General features: G+C 39.4%; 1 protein-coding gene across 8 annotated transcripts in view; it reads left to right on the plus strand.

Moving 5' to 3' along the window:
- The window catches only part of mid1 (midline 1), a 33,283-nt gene extending 17,742 nt beyond the window's left edge, over positions 1–15,541 (plus strand). For 5 of the 8 annotated variants that reach the window (XM_086266034.1, XM_086266028.1, XM_086266030.1 and 2 more), the window contains exons 2-11: positions 3,412–4,133; positions 5,340–5,399; positions 9,207–9,302; positions 9,744–9,851; positions 12,105–12,253; positions 12,350–12,477; positions 13,100–13,243; positions 13,793–13,954; positions 14,045–14,252; positions 14,529–15,541. In XM_086266034.1, the coding sequence (XP_086122160.1) occupies positions 3,468–4,133; positions 5,340–5,399; positions 9,207–9,302; positions 9,744–9,851; positions 12,105–12,253; positions 12,350–12,477; positions 13,100–13,243; positions 13,793–13,954; positions 14,045–14,252; positions 14,529–14,877 (2,070 nt within the window). In that variant the 5' untranslated portion in view covers positions 3,412–3,467 and the 3' untranslated portion in view covers positions 14,878–15,541. Of the gene's footprint in view, positions 1–1,376; positions 1,849–1,894; positions 2,581–3,411; positions 4,134–5,339; positions 5,400–9,206; positions 9,303–9,743; positions 9,852–12,104; positions 12,254–12,349; positions 12,478–13,099; positions 13,244–13,792; positions 13,955–14,044; positions 14,253–14,528 lie in introns of those variants that run through there. The other 3 variants (XM_086266029.1, XM_086266033.1, XM_086266035.1) reach the window with 3 other exon arrangements.
- The last annotated feature ends 2,313 nt before the right edge of the window (positions 15,542–17,854 follow it).

Raw genomic sequence — 17,854 nt, forward strand, 5'->3', positions numbered from 1 at the left:
TCTTTGGATACCATACCCTAAGCATCTTCCTCAGTATAGAGTATGAAGAGAAACTGTCAGCTGAAAATGCTGCACTTATCCAAAAGCAATCAGTTTGCCAAATGTAGCTGTTAAAGTGATGTATAGAGTCAGATGTTTTTGTACAAGGTTTTATGTAGTATTCTGGTTGTATGGTCGTATTACTCTCCAAATTTAAGGTCTCATCTTATTTAACCATTATTGTTGAGAGAACTGAACTTTGGATCTCATTTGTTTTCATATTTAATGCTTTATGGTCTCAAAGTATGTAACTTCATAACACCAGAATACTCCCATAGCAATATTATATCAATACAATGTCTGTCATTATTAATGCATGTTCCAATTGGTGTGGATATGTGATATAACCTAATACAAAAATCCCAAAAGGTAATGAAATTTTATGTAGGCAATGTTACAATGCCCCATAGACAGACAGTAAGTACCAGAATTTGACTGTTCCCCTTTTTCTCATTAAATGGGAACAGAAGTCAGAATTTTGCCTTACACTTGTGAATACTTTGGTAAAGAGAAAAAAAAAAAGAGGTTATTTTTAAACTTAACTTTGAATCTTTTCAGTCATCAATGTGCATTTTTCTCCTGGTTTCCCTAAGCGCTGTTTATTCAAACTGATCAATTCTCTGTGCGATCTTATGATAGACACCAAATTCCCTGGCAATACCAGTGACATTCCAATATGTATCTCGCAAGCAATGTACCTTCTACCCAGTCCTTTGTACGAACTGTAGCATGCCTTTAATAGTTATAGTGTACCTCTCTCTCAGAGAGAAAAGTCACCCTGGGGACTCTTTTGATTGACAGAAGAATTCAAATGGAGCGCAGCAGGGGTGTGTCTGGAAATAGAGGCACATGGTAAGCAGATGGTACCTCAGTGATTCCCACATGAGGGCCAGCTGGTACAGACTGGAATGTAGCACATAATGTTAGAAAGTGCCAGTCTTTATTTGTAATTGTATGGCAGATTCTTCGTGCCTCAGCATTTTTTTTGCTGAGCAACTTTACAGTTATTTTGCAGCCTGTAAAAATCCATTGCATCAGATTTGTTGCATATTAAATAACAATGGCCTCAGAGAGGAGGGATAACAGACTCCGATAGATGGTGAACCAGCGATTCCACATAATTTTCTTGACTGGATGCTGCGGGAATCCCAAACCTCTGTCCCACATCACAGATGAGTCCCGCTGCCTCCCGGGCTCCTTCTCATCTGTGTTTGTGTCTTCAGCCTTTCTTTTTGAGTCTCCGGTGGAATTGCCAAGTACCTCAGCATTGTGCTGCTTGAAGCAGAGGTACAGTCACACAAGGGAACCTGAAACTGATCCGAACGCTTTGAATTTCTGAATGGGCAGGGCTGAGGGGACACTGACCTGCCTGTGAGGATGTGAGCTAGGGCTCTACATGATACTGTGCCTCTGCTTATTTGCTGATTTTGACTCTCGCTCTCTTACACGCGCACTCTCTCTTTCTCCCTCTCTCTCTCTCGCTGTTGCCTGCTCTCTCTCTCTCTCTCTCTCTCTTCTTCCAGTACTGGCCTGAGCTCCAGCTGTAGGTGGAGCTGGCTTTCCTGGAATTGTCGGGCAACTTTTCCTGTTGTGCTTGCTACCTCTTTCTCAATCACTTGCTTAATGACAACTCTGCTGCAGGACTTATGGGGCTCTGAAAACTTGTGCCATCTGGATGCATATCTCTACAAGCATGCTGGAGTTAATGACTGGTGCATTTTGTGGTATAAAGATATTTTCATGATTCGAGTCAGAAGTTCTCCTTCAGCAAAAATGTCTCGGCAGTACAAAGTGGGGCGAAATCCATCGGTGGGTAAAGTAAACTGTGTATGAATGGGAGCACTTTCAGGAGTGCGTAATGTACTTGGGGCTGTAACGCACTTTGCAAGGGCTCTTTGCCACAGTGTTGTTTTACAAGCTTTTTATAATGTGTGGATATTTTATACCATAAGCGATGACATCAGAGGATAAGTGTCTTTTTGCTTTGTGTTTGTCACACAAAGCCCTTTATTTAGTTTGTATTTAGGGCATCCTATTGAAAATAACAACTCGCAAAAGCATTATGTTTATCCAGTTGCTTTGCTAAAAAAAATATAATGTGTGATTTTGTCTTTTCTCTTGCTGCGGAAAATCTAACAAGTGGATGAAATTTTGAACAAGAAGTTGTTGTTTTTTTACCATGTTTTACTATCATGTTGTTACCCTGTAGAGGTTTATTTGCTTTAGTACAATGCAACAATGACTTCATATCATCTGTAAAGTTAACATAATATGGTATTGTTATTAAATAACATTTGTTCCTGAAAGCATATTTTGTTCACACCAGAGGGGTTTGGACAATGGAGCGGTATCCCTTGATTCTCAATTTCTAGGCACCTACATTTGCTGCTTTGCCTTTAAAGAACAAAATAGCACTGAAACAAAGGCCCGCAGATGCATCAGAGTCACAAGAGACACAACAATTGCTTCTTTTCTTGTGCAGTACAGTGGGATCGCTGAATGTCTGCGAGGATTTGAATAGAATAGAAAGAACAAACCCAGGTTTGTAGCTCATAGGTAATTGCTGTATCCTCATAACTTCAAAAGGCTACTTGTGCCCGACTGTCCTGATAATGAGCTTTTGCCTTCTTCACACATAATGAGTGGAGGTAGAGAGTTCACATAGAAAGACGCTGTGAGCACAGTGTGTCCACTCGCAGCTGGGGTGTCTGACTGGCCGGGAACAAAGGCTTAGTGTCTGTGATGGTGTGTAGCCCCAGCCATCAGCAAGCAGGCCAATACACTTCTGCTTGGCTGAGTTGTCAGTCCTCACTGGCCTGCTGGCCTACGGGCTACAGTATAGATAGGCTAGACTATTCCTGTGCCAAATTAAAAGGAGCTGCTGCTGCATTCTTTAAGTTCTCAGTTGAGCCACACAGACCAAACTGAAAGCTGATACATGTTTATGTATTATGTGCAAACACGTGTTTTTGCCCGAGAATTCTCCTGCTTGCTTGTTTTATTTTTCCAGTATTCTTCATTTCCATAATCAGATATCTCTTACAAATATTTATGTAATAAAATATTAATGTTTTTTACGTTCAGTCGATTTCTGGTGCATGCTGAAACTCAAGTAGAGATGAATAACTTTGTTTTTATTATCATAAATACTGGTAATTAGATCGGGTATGCGTAATGTGTTTTTTATTGTTCCTTCCAAAGAATATGTTGGATTTGATTGTGGACATTAGGACTCCAGCTAACTATTGTTTCTCCATCAGTTAATCTCAGAAAAATAACTTGATAGAAACTAATAAGCAACAGTCTATCATTTTTTTAACCTTTGTCGCTGCTGCTAGCATTTCCTGATTTATTTTTGTGTCATCTTTACAGATAGCTGATCAGCTTCCCTGGATTTCGCTGAACATCCCGCTTTGTTTTGCTTGAAAATGGAAACGCTGGAGTCTGAGTTGACCTGCCCAATCTGTCTGGAGCTTTTCGAGGACCCACTGCTGTTACCCTGCGCTCACAGTCTTTGTTTCAATTGCGCCCACCGAATCCTGGTCTCCCACTGCACCCCCAGCGAGCCAATTCAGTCCATCAGCGCCTTTCAGTGCCCCACCTGTCGCTATGTCATCACCCTCAATCAGAGGGGCTTAGAGGGACTCAAACGCAACGTCACTCTGCAGAATATCATCGACCGCTACCAGAAAGCTTCTTTAAGTGGACCCAACTCTCCTAACGAGACTCGGCGTGAGCGAGCCGTCCCTGACAGCACAGCCATGACGTCCCCCTGCAACCGGGTCCAGTGTCAGTTCTGCGAACAGGACCCTCCACAGGATGCCGTGAAGACTTGCGTCACCTGCGAGGTGTCATACTGCGAGGAGTGTCTCAAGGCCACCCATCCAAATAAAAAGCCTTTCACGGGACACCGTCTAATCGAGCCCTTGCTTGACTCACATCTACGAGGGCTTATGTGTCTGGAGCACGAGGACGAGAAGGTCAACATGTACTGTGTGACGGACGAGCAGCTGATCTGCGCATTGTGTAAGCTAGTTGGCCGACACCGAGACCACCAAGTCGCAGCCCTCAGTGACCGATATGACAAACTCAAGGTAAGAAATAATTTTAGAGAAGCTCAGGGATTTAGGACACAGTGAGAACAGATTTTTCACTAATGTTACCAGCACATAATTGAGAGACGGTTTCTGAATTTTTCAAAAACCTCTTTCAGCTTCTCAGCATGACAGGTTGGCAAGCTGATAATGAAAATATTGAATTTCCACATTATGATAAACTTAAGTGGGCTTTTTGCACAGCTCGATTTTGGCAACGCACAAACACACAGAGATAAATTAAGAGTATTGATTACAGGAATGTGAAACTAAATCTCATCGATTTATTTTTTAAGTCGTTTATCTGAAACAGACAGTCAACAAGAAAGTACTCCATGACGGATTTGCTACTCGAAAAATACAGATGATTTACAAGAATAAGTGCAATAATACTTCGCAGTTCTAGTAAGAGAGATAGAAGGGTGTTTTTCTGAAGCAAGTTTAGAGTTGAGTTTTTCTGTAGCGAATTAGCAAACACTACAAAAGCTCCTTTATTCGGCATTGTGAAATAAATAATTGTACGAAATGACTTCCTCTCTAAATTACGCTTAGCGATAATGTGTTTACTTTGAAGCTGTTTCCCACTTGGCCAGTCAGAGACTGCTTTCACACTTTTAGGTAGTACTGCTCATTGTCAGTAGATGGGCCGACATGAATAAGACATAAGAAGATGCTGTTTGCTGGAGTATAAAAGGGCGGTTTGGCTTTTCTTCACAAATAAGCTTCTATCATAAAAAAACTAGCTTAGGTAGGTGTATAAAGTAACTCGCAAACTCAACAGGATGATTTTATCGTCCACTATAAGCCAGTTGTTCCATGGAACTTTAACACAAAAAAGAAAGTTACCATACACAAGGGAACATCAAACATTTACTGTTTTAATTTGGGAAAGTCTTAAACTCGGCTGCAAAAAGCTTTTCAGTTCAGTTAAAGTTCACCTTAAAGTTTGTCTGCATGGCATAGGCTGCATAACAAAAAAAGAGCACCCTTATTCTTTTCACAAAACACTCCCTTAATGCATGACTCACAAAAGGATAGTTTTATGTATCACACGCAGCACTGAAAGCCTTTTTTGTCCCCATTCCTTTCTTTCACAATGCTTGGTCACAGTGGAAGTGGGATATAAACAATCTTTTTGCAACATATTGGGAAGATAGGACCAGCCTTAACCTCTCTCCTTTGTTTGATCGTGCTGTCATTGTGCAGAAATCTCCCGGCCGCTTTCTCTGTGTGGGGCGTGATCATTCGTTCCAGGAGGCAGAGCAGGTGATCAGCATCATTTCTTTAATTACACATTCGGGGCAGATTTACTGCGTAGATCTGCCTGGACCTGAATGTAACTTTTGAAGGGATCGATTACCAAATCAAGACCAGTGAAATGAAAGTGAAACGCTAGTTGCAGCTGGTCTGCATAACATGAAGTAATGAGGCATGGCAATATGGCCTGGATGGTTATTAATGCTAGAGTTAAAGCACTCAGCATTGTGAGCCTGGTGTGTTTTAATTATTTCACGAAGTAGTTAATGTGTGCTGTGACATTGTTACTTCCCTTTTAATGAGAATAAAATCCTGCAGATGTTTGCAGACATTAGGATTGTGGGTGAATTAAGGCGAACCGAATCATTTTCATCCTCTTGCAGACTGTTATAAGCAAAGGTCTATTTTCTCTCTTGAAAAACATTAACCAATTACCTTTTTCGGTATCCTATCGCCGTATCTCATATTTTACTATTTCATGTGTTTACTCTTTTTTTCCCCCCTTGATGCACATGCACTGTTAGTTGCATTGTTAGCCCAAGTGAAAGAGGAAATGACAATTTTCAACAAAGAGAGAAATAGTTTTTTTCTCATGGCATAGGACAGGACCCAGGTGGCATGCAGCTTTGCTTGTTGATAGTTGTTGGCTTTTTTCAAGCACATGTTTATAGCCACAGTGCCTCACATTTCTCGCAAATTCCCAGACAAAGGGATACTGTGACTTGTAAAGGCACACATGTGCGTCTTTGTGTGCGTGTCTGTGTTTCAGCCTTAATTATGTGACATGATCCCAGTTAAATAATTATAAATCTTATATATCCATGTTATATTTTCTTATATCGCTGCATTCCTATTAAAGTCATAGGAAAGGCAGAAGCATTAAGGAAAACCCCCTTTTTTGCCAGATAATCACAGAGCTTATATGTAAACATACGAAACAGTCATGCAGACGTTGTAAAGCTTGAGCTGATCAAACCAGCTAGATTAAAACCGTGGGAAGAAACCCATGTAAACACGTGGAAAACAAGAGGAGGAAATGAAATTAAGACCCAGGACTACTCTATAACGAGGTGACGGTGGGATACTCAACCACAGCGCTGAAATGTTTATTTTCAGTGATAGTAGGAAATGGATAAGTTACATTTTCTTCATTTCACTGTTATGACCTTGTGCGCGCCTAATTAAAAAGAGATTGCACTCATGTATTCCGCAGGTATTAGTTTCACCTCTTGACTTTGACGTACGCCTCGCATGTTCTCGTGATATAAATTTCCAAACATTGTCATCAGAGAACTTATACTAGAACAGCTCGGTCGCACACAGTATGTGGGTACTTTTAAAGTTCTATAAAAATCAAACCAACTGATATTTAATGTGGTATTTTTTGTGAGGAAAAAAAATCTGCATCATTACAATCAGTGTTGGAAAAGGTCTTTTTGAAAGGTTATAGAATAAAGACTACTAGTTAACCTGTTCAAACATAAATATGATTGTATTAATTACTAACTTACTACATTTGATGTCTTCAGTAAAACTAGTTCAAGTCCATTGCATTTTGATTTAGAAAGCACTTTCACAGCTGGTGAAGAAGCTTTATTCTGTTTAGTGTCAAAGCCTGTTTCTCATTTTAGAAGGAAACCATTGTTGAATTTTTAGCAATATCCAGCCCTGAGAGGCATTCTTGTTCGCCAGCGTGGTCACTCACTTTGGTGTGGTTGGCTGGTCGCAGGCATAGCAGGCTCGGTTGCTTGGAGCAGTACGCATTGATTTGACATTTGGCAGAGAAGAGGTGGTTTAAAACTAAAACAAGAACAATCAAAAACAGCATTCAAGATTTCATATTGCCACATGAATGGAGCCTGTTAAGATGTAGAGGCAGCTGACCTGCTTTTTCTGGAAATCTTCCAAGGCAGGACTAAAGTGAACAATGAAAAGCAAAAAATGGATTCTACTTACAAGCTCATCAAAAAGTAATTAATAAATGTATAAGTTGATAACTTATTACAATTGCATCTATTTTTGATTCATTTACTTAAATACAGCACAGATTATACACATGTATGTATACACCAGAGTTACCACACACACTATGGTACAAATACAGTTACGGTGTTCTCCAGCAAAGTAATGCAAAACACGGCCTGTGTTGCTCACAGGATGAGGAGTCGCACAGTGAATAAAATTTCTAATGTTGACACAGGATAAAAGTCTGAGTCCTGACGTTGACCTTTCAGGACTCTAAGAGGAAGGAAGAGAGGCCAGCCAATGAAAAGGTGTGGAACCAGAAGCTTTCCCATACAAAAGGAAGCCACTATTCTTTCCTCTCATCAGATTTAAATGATTTTAGGAAAGAGACCTCCATTAGACAGAGCTGTCTAAACATGTGAAGAATATTCACGCTGCAAGAGAAGTTATTTTAGCTTAATTGAAAATGCCTGTACAGCAAAAATTTTCGCTGAGGTGATTTTACTTTGTTGTTTTTAACGGTCATACTGTATTTTGCTGTATTCACCATCAGCTGAATATCTTATGTTTCGTACACCACTTAGGAGGTTTCAAAGCCGCCATAACCTGGACCTGCAACGGATCATCTGAAATGGCTTTCATCACATTTTCTTTTCCATATAAATAAATTATCTTTGTAAGAGCAGTAAAACAGAGGCTCTGCTATTTTAGTACAGTGACTCACACACCTTATGAAATCACAATGTGAGACTGAACTAACATGACAGAGCCTCTCCCACCATCTATTTGCTTTAAATCTTTGCAGGCTTCTTGTGCTTGTTTGGTCTCATCTCAAAGTATTTGTGGGTTCTTTTTTTTCCTTTTGAATAAAGGGATGTTAGTCAGAGTTATATTTTTGTGATTAGTGTTTATGGTTCTCTACAATAATTTCTTTTAAATCAATGTTTTAGGAACCAGGTGCTATAGTTACAAACAGTGAAATTCAAAGGCAGTTTGTAACTGTTTGACTGTAAAATTTCAGATCCATTCACATGTATTGCTGAAGACTTAATAATAGATTGAAATACGTTGTTCTGCTTGTATTTGATTTAGCTGGAAATGCAGGTTTATTTTATTTTAATGTCTGGTGTCAGTTTTTTAAATGATGCTAGTATAGAAGTACTTTTAACTGCTTTTTTTCCCTAATGGGAAATTTGTAAATCATGGTCCAATTTGGAATAAAATAGAGATCATGAACACACTATAATTGACAAGTGGCTACAGCATGGGTGTGCAGTATCCTTAGTTTGCAGTCTAAATCTGTCATCCATATTTGAAGTTACAACCTTCTCCACCCATCTGCTTTTGGTTTTGCAAGACCACAGTTTTGTTTGAATTGAAATCATTTTAATATAATCATGCATTAATCTTTTACTTCCTCTGAATAATGCTTATAATATTAGACATTCTGTAATGTCACAGGACACCATCATCATGCTGCCCGATTATAGTAAGAGCTTAAGTTCAAAACATCACCCTTTGATCTGACTCGGTGATTAGCACACCCTGGGTTCAGTTGTCCAAATTACTGGCAGATGCTCTGCTTAGCTTCATGGCCTCAGTGGGCAGTATGATGGGATCTTTGGCACAAAGCTAGGACTTGGGGGGGGGGGGGCTCACACTGATCAGAGCCCAAATCTGGCTACTCATATCCAGGGGCAACCTTGTGTGTCCTCTCACGTGCTCATTACACTTGATATGGTCCTTATGTTCCTATTCACCTAACTCTCTTCCAGGATTTATTCAGCTGTTTACAGTTTGATTGGGGAGGCAGTGTATAATGAAATGTTCCCTTTCAATTTTGTTTTGCAGCAAGCCTTGGATTCCAACCTCAGCAATCTAATCAAGAGGACCAGTGAGTTGGAAAGTCTGATGGGCAAACTTATCCAAACCTGCCAACATGTGGAGGTGAGGTTATTTGTCTGTTCCTTTCAGGTTGGGGGTTTTAGCTTTCCCGGCAATCCGTGGGCAACAACTCATTAAATTATTAACACCGTGATGAATTACTGTATCCGAATGTGGAATTGTATCATGTCAACAAGACTGAGTGCTCATTACTCACAAGCTCAACAATTATTGTTAAATGACTGCAAATTTGGTATTTTAACAGCATGTGTAAGCTAAATATGAATTTATTTATGTCTAGATATAAATAAATAAATATGTATAAAGTAAATAGCATGTGATTCATTGAAAAGCCTTTCAAATAAAGGATTAAGATACTGCATTATGTCAGTTATCTCAAAATGACTGTGCTTTAAATGAATGTGTATGTGTGTGTGTGTAAACAAGGACAGCTGATTGCAACTCTGCTCTAATGTATGTTACCTGTACCCCTGTTTTGTCTAGGTAAATGCATCGCGACAAGAAAACAAGCTGCAGGAAGAGTGTGACCTGCTGATTAATATCATACAGCAGCGAAGACAAATCATAGCTACCAAGATAAAGGAGGGCAAGGTACCGTTTATCACACTTTGTATCTCGATAGCTTTTGTTTGTTTGTTTATCACCTCGTCCATGTTGATAACCTTGCTTCTTCACCCTAGGCTGCTGTTCTTATTAGAATACAGCAATAACAAATCACAGATGATGGGTAAAAAAAAGACTCTTCACACGTCTACTGCTCAAAGGGAGAGTATGTAACGCACGAAGGACGCATAAGTGATGTAATGCAACGTCTACAAAGGAAGATAAAAAAAATATGAAGAGTTAAACATATATGTATTGTCTAATACAAATCAGCAGTAGGAAAAGCATTGTAATTGAAAAAGCACTGTACAGTAGTTTAGTATTAAAAACACTATGATTTACTGTATTAATGATGTCCCAGGGATCTTCCAGGAATGGTGATACTATCTTCCAGAGAACTGATTGGTCAGTGGAACTGATTGGTCAGTAGGCAATGATTTCATGCCTGCTGATCTCTAATCTTTAATATAACCTGCTCTAGAGGCAAAAAGTGAACTGCCTTTATCATAAAGCAAACCCATGGTAACCCTGAAGTTACCTGGATAAGCCAAAATCAGGCTTTCACAGTGTAGGCCTCTGATTTGACTGGTGGCCAGTGTTAGCTAATGTGGGCAGACACATACTGCTTTGTAATCTGTACTGATGTTAGTTCTCTAAATGTGACATTTGGCTCCATCTGGACACATGTTACACTACATAAAAGCAGGTCTTGATACATAGTTTGATTTCCAGGCAGCATAAACTTTTGTATAGTTCTAATAATTCATGGAGGAAGGATGACATTTTTTCCGGTTTCTGGTGACCATAATGGTTCTCAGAAGTGTTTTCTTTGTTAGTAGCAGGGACTTTTCCTGCCAAGAGGAACCGTGGACATCAATAAAACAAAACAAACAAAAAAAAGTGAACATTAGCTAAACATCAGCTATGCAAGCAACAATTTTTTACAGTCTAACAAATTTGCAATGCATGGAGAAATGAGGAGTCTGTGAAGTGTTTGGCTTATTGAAACTCACACTGTGTTGCAAAGTAGAGAAAAAATAAAGAAAACTGAAACAGGATTATGGGAAAGTGAAAGTAAAGGAACACAGAAAGCGTGGATGGTGCTGTAGCCACCACTGGTCAGCTATTAAGTCCCTTCAGAGTTCCTATTAGCCATGTAAATGCAAACAGAAGGCAGGCCCTGAAAATGTGTTGTTCTCAGCGGGTAGCTTCTCTCCCCTGCCCCCCAGCAATCACCACTGGCTTTTCAAAAGCAGCTTTTATCAAAAATATACAAATAGTAAAACGTAGCACACATTACCGTGATGTTTACTGTTTCCTGCTTCACATCTTATTGAGTATTCAGTCAAGCTGCCTAACAGTGGGGCTGTTTTAGCAACTGACTGAGAAGAATCTTCAGGGAAAGAACAAAAAACATATGTGGCAAAGAGACATGCTTCAAGAACTAAAATGTAATTGCTTGCTATCCTGTTAATGTGAACAATTATAGGGCAACAAGCAAATATATTTTTGCCACTGTTTAGGAAGATTTAGGCACAAAAACAATTTACTTGGCTATGTTAAGGTTAAAGAATACAATATAGAATAGTTAAAAGAAAAGCTGACTTTGGATTCTAAAGAGAAAACAAATTGCAGTTCTCTTCTGCAGTGTGGACCTGTGTTTCAACATATTGATGGCCACTTATACTGACGAGAGTTTATTGCTTTGTTTTGTCCTCAGTATCAGGAGCGGGTGTCCATAATTTTAATATGGAGGTGTTATGCCTCTTGAATGGTTTCCCTTCCTTTTCCCCTGTCCGCCTTAGAGAAGCGGGAGCATGCTGTGCCATGTTCAGTGTCAGACTAAGATGAGTCTTGCTTCCTGTGATGGTCCACTCTGGAGGGGGCCTCTTTCCTTCCACACCTCATGGCTCATGACACAGGTTGTGAGGTTGCTTTCAGCCACTAAGCCATTGAGCCACAGAGGGGGGTTAGAAGGGTCTGGTTTCTATGACAATACTGTGTAGGATGTCTCATGAATACCCCTCTTATGCAAGTATTGCTTATAAAACAGGTTGTAGGACAGACTCTTGTGACTATGACACTACTGAAAAATCAGAGTTTTTTTCTCCCCAGCAGGATTTCCTTATTGGCAAAGTGAAACCCAATTTTACATTGGATAAGTTGCCGTCTCATAGGTCATGCATCGGTTGGTAGTTTACTAAGCTATTCATCTGTCTGCATATCCTATTTTCTGCCCAGTCTGTGAGGCTGAGGAAGCTAGCCCAGCAGATAGCCGGCTGCAAGCAGTGCATTGAGAGGTCCTCCTCGCTCATCACCCAGGCTGACCAAACCCTCAAGGAGACAGACCACGCTCGCTTTCTTCAGACAGCTAAAAGTATCTGCGAGAGGTGAGACACCAGCGAAAGGCAGACACGGGAACAAACAATAGAAACTGTGTGTAAAACTGTCGCCACATATTAATGTTAATATTTTCTTTGTACCAGAGTGTCTATGGCAACAGCATCCTCCCAAATCCTGTTACCAGAAATTAACCTGAATGACACATTTGATACTTTTGCTTTGGACTTCACAAGGGAGAAGAAAATGCTAGAAAGCTTAGATTACCTCACAGGTGAGTCGGGCCACGCATGTTAAGCACAGAGCATTTAATTGTTTGAAATGAATCCTCCATGTAAATTACTATAATCTGTTTGCTTGTTTAGTACCGCCTGATCAGTTTCCCCAAAACTTTCTTTTTCATACGATTTGCCGGCTTCCTTTATTGAAAGATGCACTTAAAATGAACCACAGCTTATCCGTGAATTATGGATTTATAAAATTACAGGCTTCGGCAAGCATAACAGCGGTGAGTTCATATTTAAACTATGTGATTGTGAAGGAGTGGCAGAAAACTAAAAAGCTCATATAATTTACAGCAATAGTTTTTTTGCTGCTGAATGAAACAGGTTTGATTGTTTATGCACGGCTCCTGTTGTGCACTGTGAATTTAACTCAGCGTGGGGGATGTAGCTGTAATAGCTGGAGGAACTCCAATATAGATTAATTACACTTGTCAGAATAAAGGACACATGCAGACACTCACACAAACACACACGTGCATACACACAAAGGGCTGGTGCTGTTTATCCATCACTGGTCTCTGTTTGTTATTTTGATGTTGTGTGCAGAATGAAATCAACACTGCTTTCATTATTTTCTCTGGGCAACATTTACCTTTTGTTTTGTGTTTGAAGCGCCAAATCCACCAGTAATCCGCGAGGAACTCTGTACAGCTTCATATGACACGATCACGGTTCACTGGACATCAGATGATGAATTCTCTGTTGTATCATACGAGCTACAGTATGCCATCTTCACCAGCCAATCTAATGTTGTCAGTAAGTCCATATGTTGTTTTCTAAAGGAACCACAGTCAAATGTTTGGGGTGGAAAACACGATAGTGGTGGGATTTGAAAAGGATTTCTGAGAAAGATTTTCAAATAGTTCGAGGGGGTATGCTACAATATCCAAACATAATATTGTGTTTTAGCTGCTGGAGTGGAGAGCATTGTCCTGGCTCTCGTGGGTAATGAGATGTTTCCAAAATGCACTGTAATTTTTGCTGCATCTCAGAAGGGAAAGGAAAATAACAGTCAGACTGGATTTACATCCAGATGCACATCGTAAGCTGGATATTATCTCGAGGTTGAAATAAAGAGCAGACTGCTCGAATTGATCGCCCTAATTAGCCACAACATGCTCGATCAAGCATTTATTCTTATCTGCCTCAGCGCTCGAGCACACTTGAGTAGCAGTGCAACTATACTTGATGAATTAAAAATAGCAGCCTTAGATTGAAAGAGTTCATGTTGTTATACTGTGTTGTCTCACTCCTTAGTTTAAACTTAGTAATAATTCTCATGGTGAATTTGTGCTTTGTCTATAGGTTTGTGTAAATCTGCTGATAGCTGGATGATAGTACCAAACATCAAGCAAAATCACTACACGGTGCACGGACTCCAGTGTGGCACCAAGTACATTTTCATAGTGAAAGCAATAAACCAGGCTGGAACCCGCAGCAGTGAACCAGGGAAACTCAAGACAAACAGTACGTCAGCAGCTGTTCAGAAATGCTTGTGTTACTAAATAATTATTAATACTTGACAATTGTAATTAATACTTTTTTTAAAATTGTAAGGTCAGCCATTCAAACTGGAACCAAAGTCTGCTCACCGGAAGCTGAGGGTGTCCCATGACAACCTGACAGTAGAGAGGGATGAGACATCGTCCAAGAAGAGCCATAGTCAGGACCGCTTCTCCAGCCACAGCAGCTACGGTGTCACGGGAAATGTCTACATCGACAGTGGGCGCCATTACTGGGAGGCTCTGATTGGGGGAAGCACATGGTAAAACATTTAAGTTCGTAGCATGGCTCACAGGTAGTTCAGTGTCAGACTCCTGGTTGGCTGGACTCAAGACTAAACAAAGATAAGCTCGCTAGTCATTGGATAGATTTCCATGAAATTTGCTACATTGCTACAGTTAGAATGTCTGCTCTTATTTCTGCTTAAGTCTGTAGATGTATTGTTTTTATGTAAGCGTGAATGATGTTTCAGATTTAGAATGTTACTACTAAACCTGTATTTATGAAATGTAATTATTTCCTCTCATTGGTTACGCAGGTTTGCAGTAGGAATTGCGTACAAGTCAGCGCCGAAACACGAGTGGGTCGGCAAAAACTCAGCCTCCTGGGTAATGTCTCGCTGCAACAACTCATGGGTGGTGCGTCACAACAGTAAAGAGATTCCCATCGAGCCCTCGCCCCACTTGCGGCGTCTCGGGGTGTTGTTGGACTATGATTCTGGATCTCTGTCTTTTTATGACGCTGTTGGTTCTCAGCACTTGTATACGTTTGACATTGACTTTGCTCAGCCAGTCTGCCCTGTGTTCAATGTTTGGAACAGATGCCTAACAATCCTGAGTGGACTGCCTATCCCCGATCACTTAGAGGGAACAGACTACAATAACTGATAAACCTGCCCCGTCTTTCCTGGATTTTCTTTTTTGTATCCAGAAAGGGACTTGATAGTGTGCACCTTTGAAAAAAAGAAAAAAGGATACAGTGACATTGGTGTAGATTTCCAAAACTAATCTGAGCTATTTAATAAATGTTTTCTTTGCTTTGCACACTTATGTACATTACTCTTTTGGTTGGTGACAATTCCAAATTCACTAGCTGGCTCCACATTTTTTTACATTCATATTGCACACTTTTTTATTAATATACTTTTAAGGAAAATGGCGAATTTTTAATGACATCTATTAAGGGGGCTCATATGTTTGTGGAAGGTTGATTTAGAGGCCATTGGAAATTTTGTGTTTTTGAACTTTTTTAAGTCGTAGCACTTTGATAAAGTTGTCATTATAATATAAATGATTACTTGTCAATGTTTCTAAGAAAAAAAAACATGTAAATGCAGGATCTAAGAATAATAGTTAAGAACGGTTTCACTTTTTTTTAATTCTAATAAGAAATCAGTCAATTCAGGGGTTTTTATGTATTTATTTCTGAAAATGTTCTAGTATCTCGGGAATATTCATCTCCTCATTATAGCCGTTTTAAAATGGATCTTCATCATAATTATGCCATTTTAAGTTTCTCTGACAAGATCTAATAAAAGTGACTTCGCATGATTATTTGCGTGACTATCCTCCTTGTGTCATGAATAATGCAATCCACAAATGTGTTTCAGTAGGGCTGTCACCAAAGCAGATTTGGACAGGATAATAGCATACTGAAAAACAACTGACAACAAAGGATTCACTGCAAGTTCTATAGAAATTTTGAAGAAAAGAACAATTAATTTTTTAAAAATCTGTGCATTGACTTTTCTCTCTCTTTCTGACTGACTGATAACCCCCCCCCACACACACACACACACACACACACACACACACACACATATATGTATATATGTATATAAACGCACCATTCTTTACAATTTTGTAAAATGTGTGCCTCCTATAATATATCTGCTTTTCTACCTCATTTAATCATCAGTAACAGTACATTGTAACTTAACACAATGCACCATCATTTATTTTTGAGTTTTATTTTAACATTGGAATGCTTTTTTTTTATGAAAAGATAACACAGCCATCATAAAGAAAAGTGTCAACGTTGCTTTGCAGGACTGACTTTAACCTGCATTGAGCCACAACACAATTTTTGACAAGATTTGCTCTGACATTTCGTTTTGTATTGGAGTAGCGTGGCTTGAATTCTGCAGCGTTTCCTTTCAACAAAGTACAAGAGCAAAAAAAGAAAAAGAAAAAGAAGAAGATCTGAACTCTCTGTGACCTCCCCATGAGACACCCTGCAGACAAAGCCATAATAAGTGAGCACTACCTCCTCCATGTAATGTCACCAGAGCTTGATTTTGTGATGTGTTCATTTTTTGCGTGGGAAGAAATACTTGAAGCTATTTGTGAAGAGGATCTAGTCAACCAGAAGTATACTAAATGCTACACATTGCCAGTTGTCACTTCACCTCCTCAATTAAAAAATAAATCGTTAAATTAAAATTAATTATTGAAATTTGTCAGTAGATTTGTTAGCTGTAAAATAAACAGTGGTATTAAAGTTCCTTCCTGTTAAATAGTAACATTTAACTTAAGGACAGTTTTTTTCTACTGATTAAAAAAAAATAGTAAAACCTGCTAAGCTTATATACATCAACTTTAATAAAGAAACGCTGTAGCATAAAAACACAAGTAGACACATTATTGTTTTTACTTTTACTTCTGCATGAATAAATGGACGCAGACATAGAAGAGTTAACGGAGTGAAAATATCCCGGAGCCTGAATTTTTGTCTATTAAAAATGTTTCCCAGGGCTCCACCTGCTGGATTTATTTATTTTTTTCTGTGATAGATTAACGTGTTGCTGGGTGCCATTTTTTGTCCCGCCCACAAATTCCATCTGCCACGTTGATCTGTTTGTTTTGTGGTGTTTGTTTAGTAAAACCTACAATGGGCCTTCACCATAACCTGGATGATAGCTGAAATTTCTGGTTAGGCATCTAACATTTATTTATTTATTTATTTAACGATCAAAACCAGCTATGCACGAACAGTTACTTTCAAGTGGTTCTGTTATGACCAGTACATGCATACACACACTTTTCCCAGAGAAACAAAATGCAATAAAACACACAAACAGGAGTGTTCCCAAGATTTTTTGAAATGAGGTGGCACTGGGGGACCAACAATCAGCTGGCAGGGGGCATGAGAAAACAGAAAATTCTATGAGAAATAAATATCAAACCACATCACTAAAAGACAAACTGAAAATTCAGCACATTAGAAAAACTTTAGTTGTTGCCTTAATAAATGTGCATTGGATGTGGGTGACCCTTGACCATGGAACTGAAACAAAACATTAAACACTGAGTCCCAAGGTAATGGAGCTCACAAATTGCAGTCTGGTTGCAACCATTAATGTCTATTGTTCTGCTGAGTGGTAGAATTAAAGACAGATCTCCCATTATTCCTTTGTTTTATGTTAACCTGTGCAAGGTAAAAAAGTAATGTTAGGCAGTGGACCAAGTCACTGTGAAGTACATATATGAGTCAGTTTTTTATTAGCACACCCTTATTATTCAGTTGCATATCGTTATATAGCTGTATTACGATAACTCACTGAGGAGCACAATACTGTTTTTCCTCAAAAACAGATGATGGTGTTGCAATGTTATGACAACACAGCTTTGGAGAGGTGACACAGGAGGCCCAAAACTGTAGCCACGTCCTTGAACATGAGTAGTTATAACTTCTATCCCTCCCTCCATCCATCCCTCCATCCATCCATCCATTTACTTTCCCTTATACAATTCAAGGATGTGGAGCTGGATGTCTGGAGCAGCTAATCCCCACCTGGCAGCAGGGGTGCATCCTGGCTGGGTAGGTTATCAGAATCCATTACGGACAGAAAACCTCAAATTCACT

The sequence above is a fragment of the Aulonocara sp. 'chitande type north' Nkhata Bay genome, linkage group LG16 (genome assembly GCF_057382095.1).
Source record: "Aulonocara sp. 'chitande type north' Nkhata Bay isolate Kocher_YH1m ecotype deep benthic linkage group LG16, A_spYH_male_GT1.1, whole genome shotgun sequence".
Taxonomy (NCBI): Eukaryota; Metazoa; Chordata; class Actinopteri; order Cichliformes; family Cichlidae; genus Aulonocara; species Aulonocara sp. 'chitande type north' Nkhata Bay.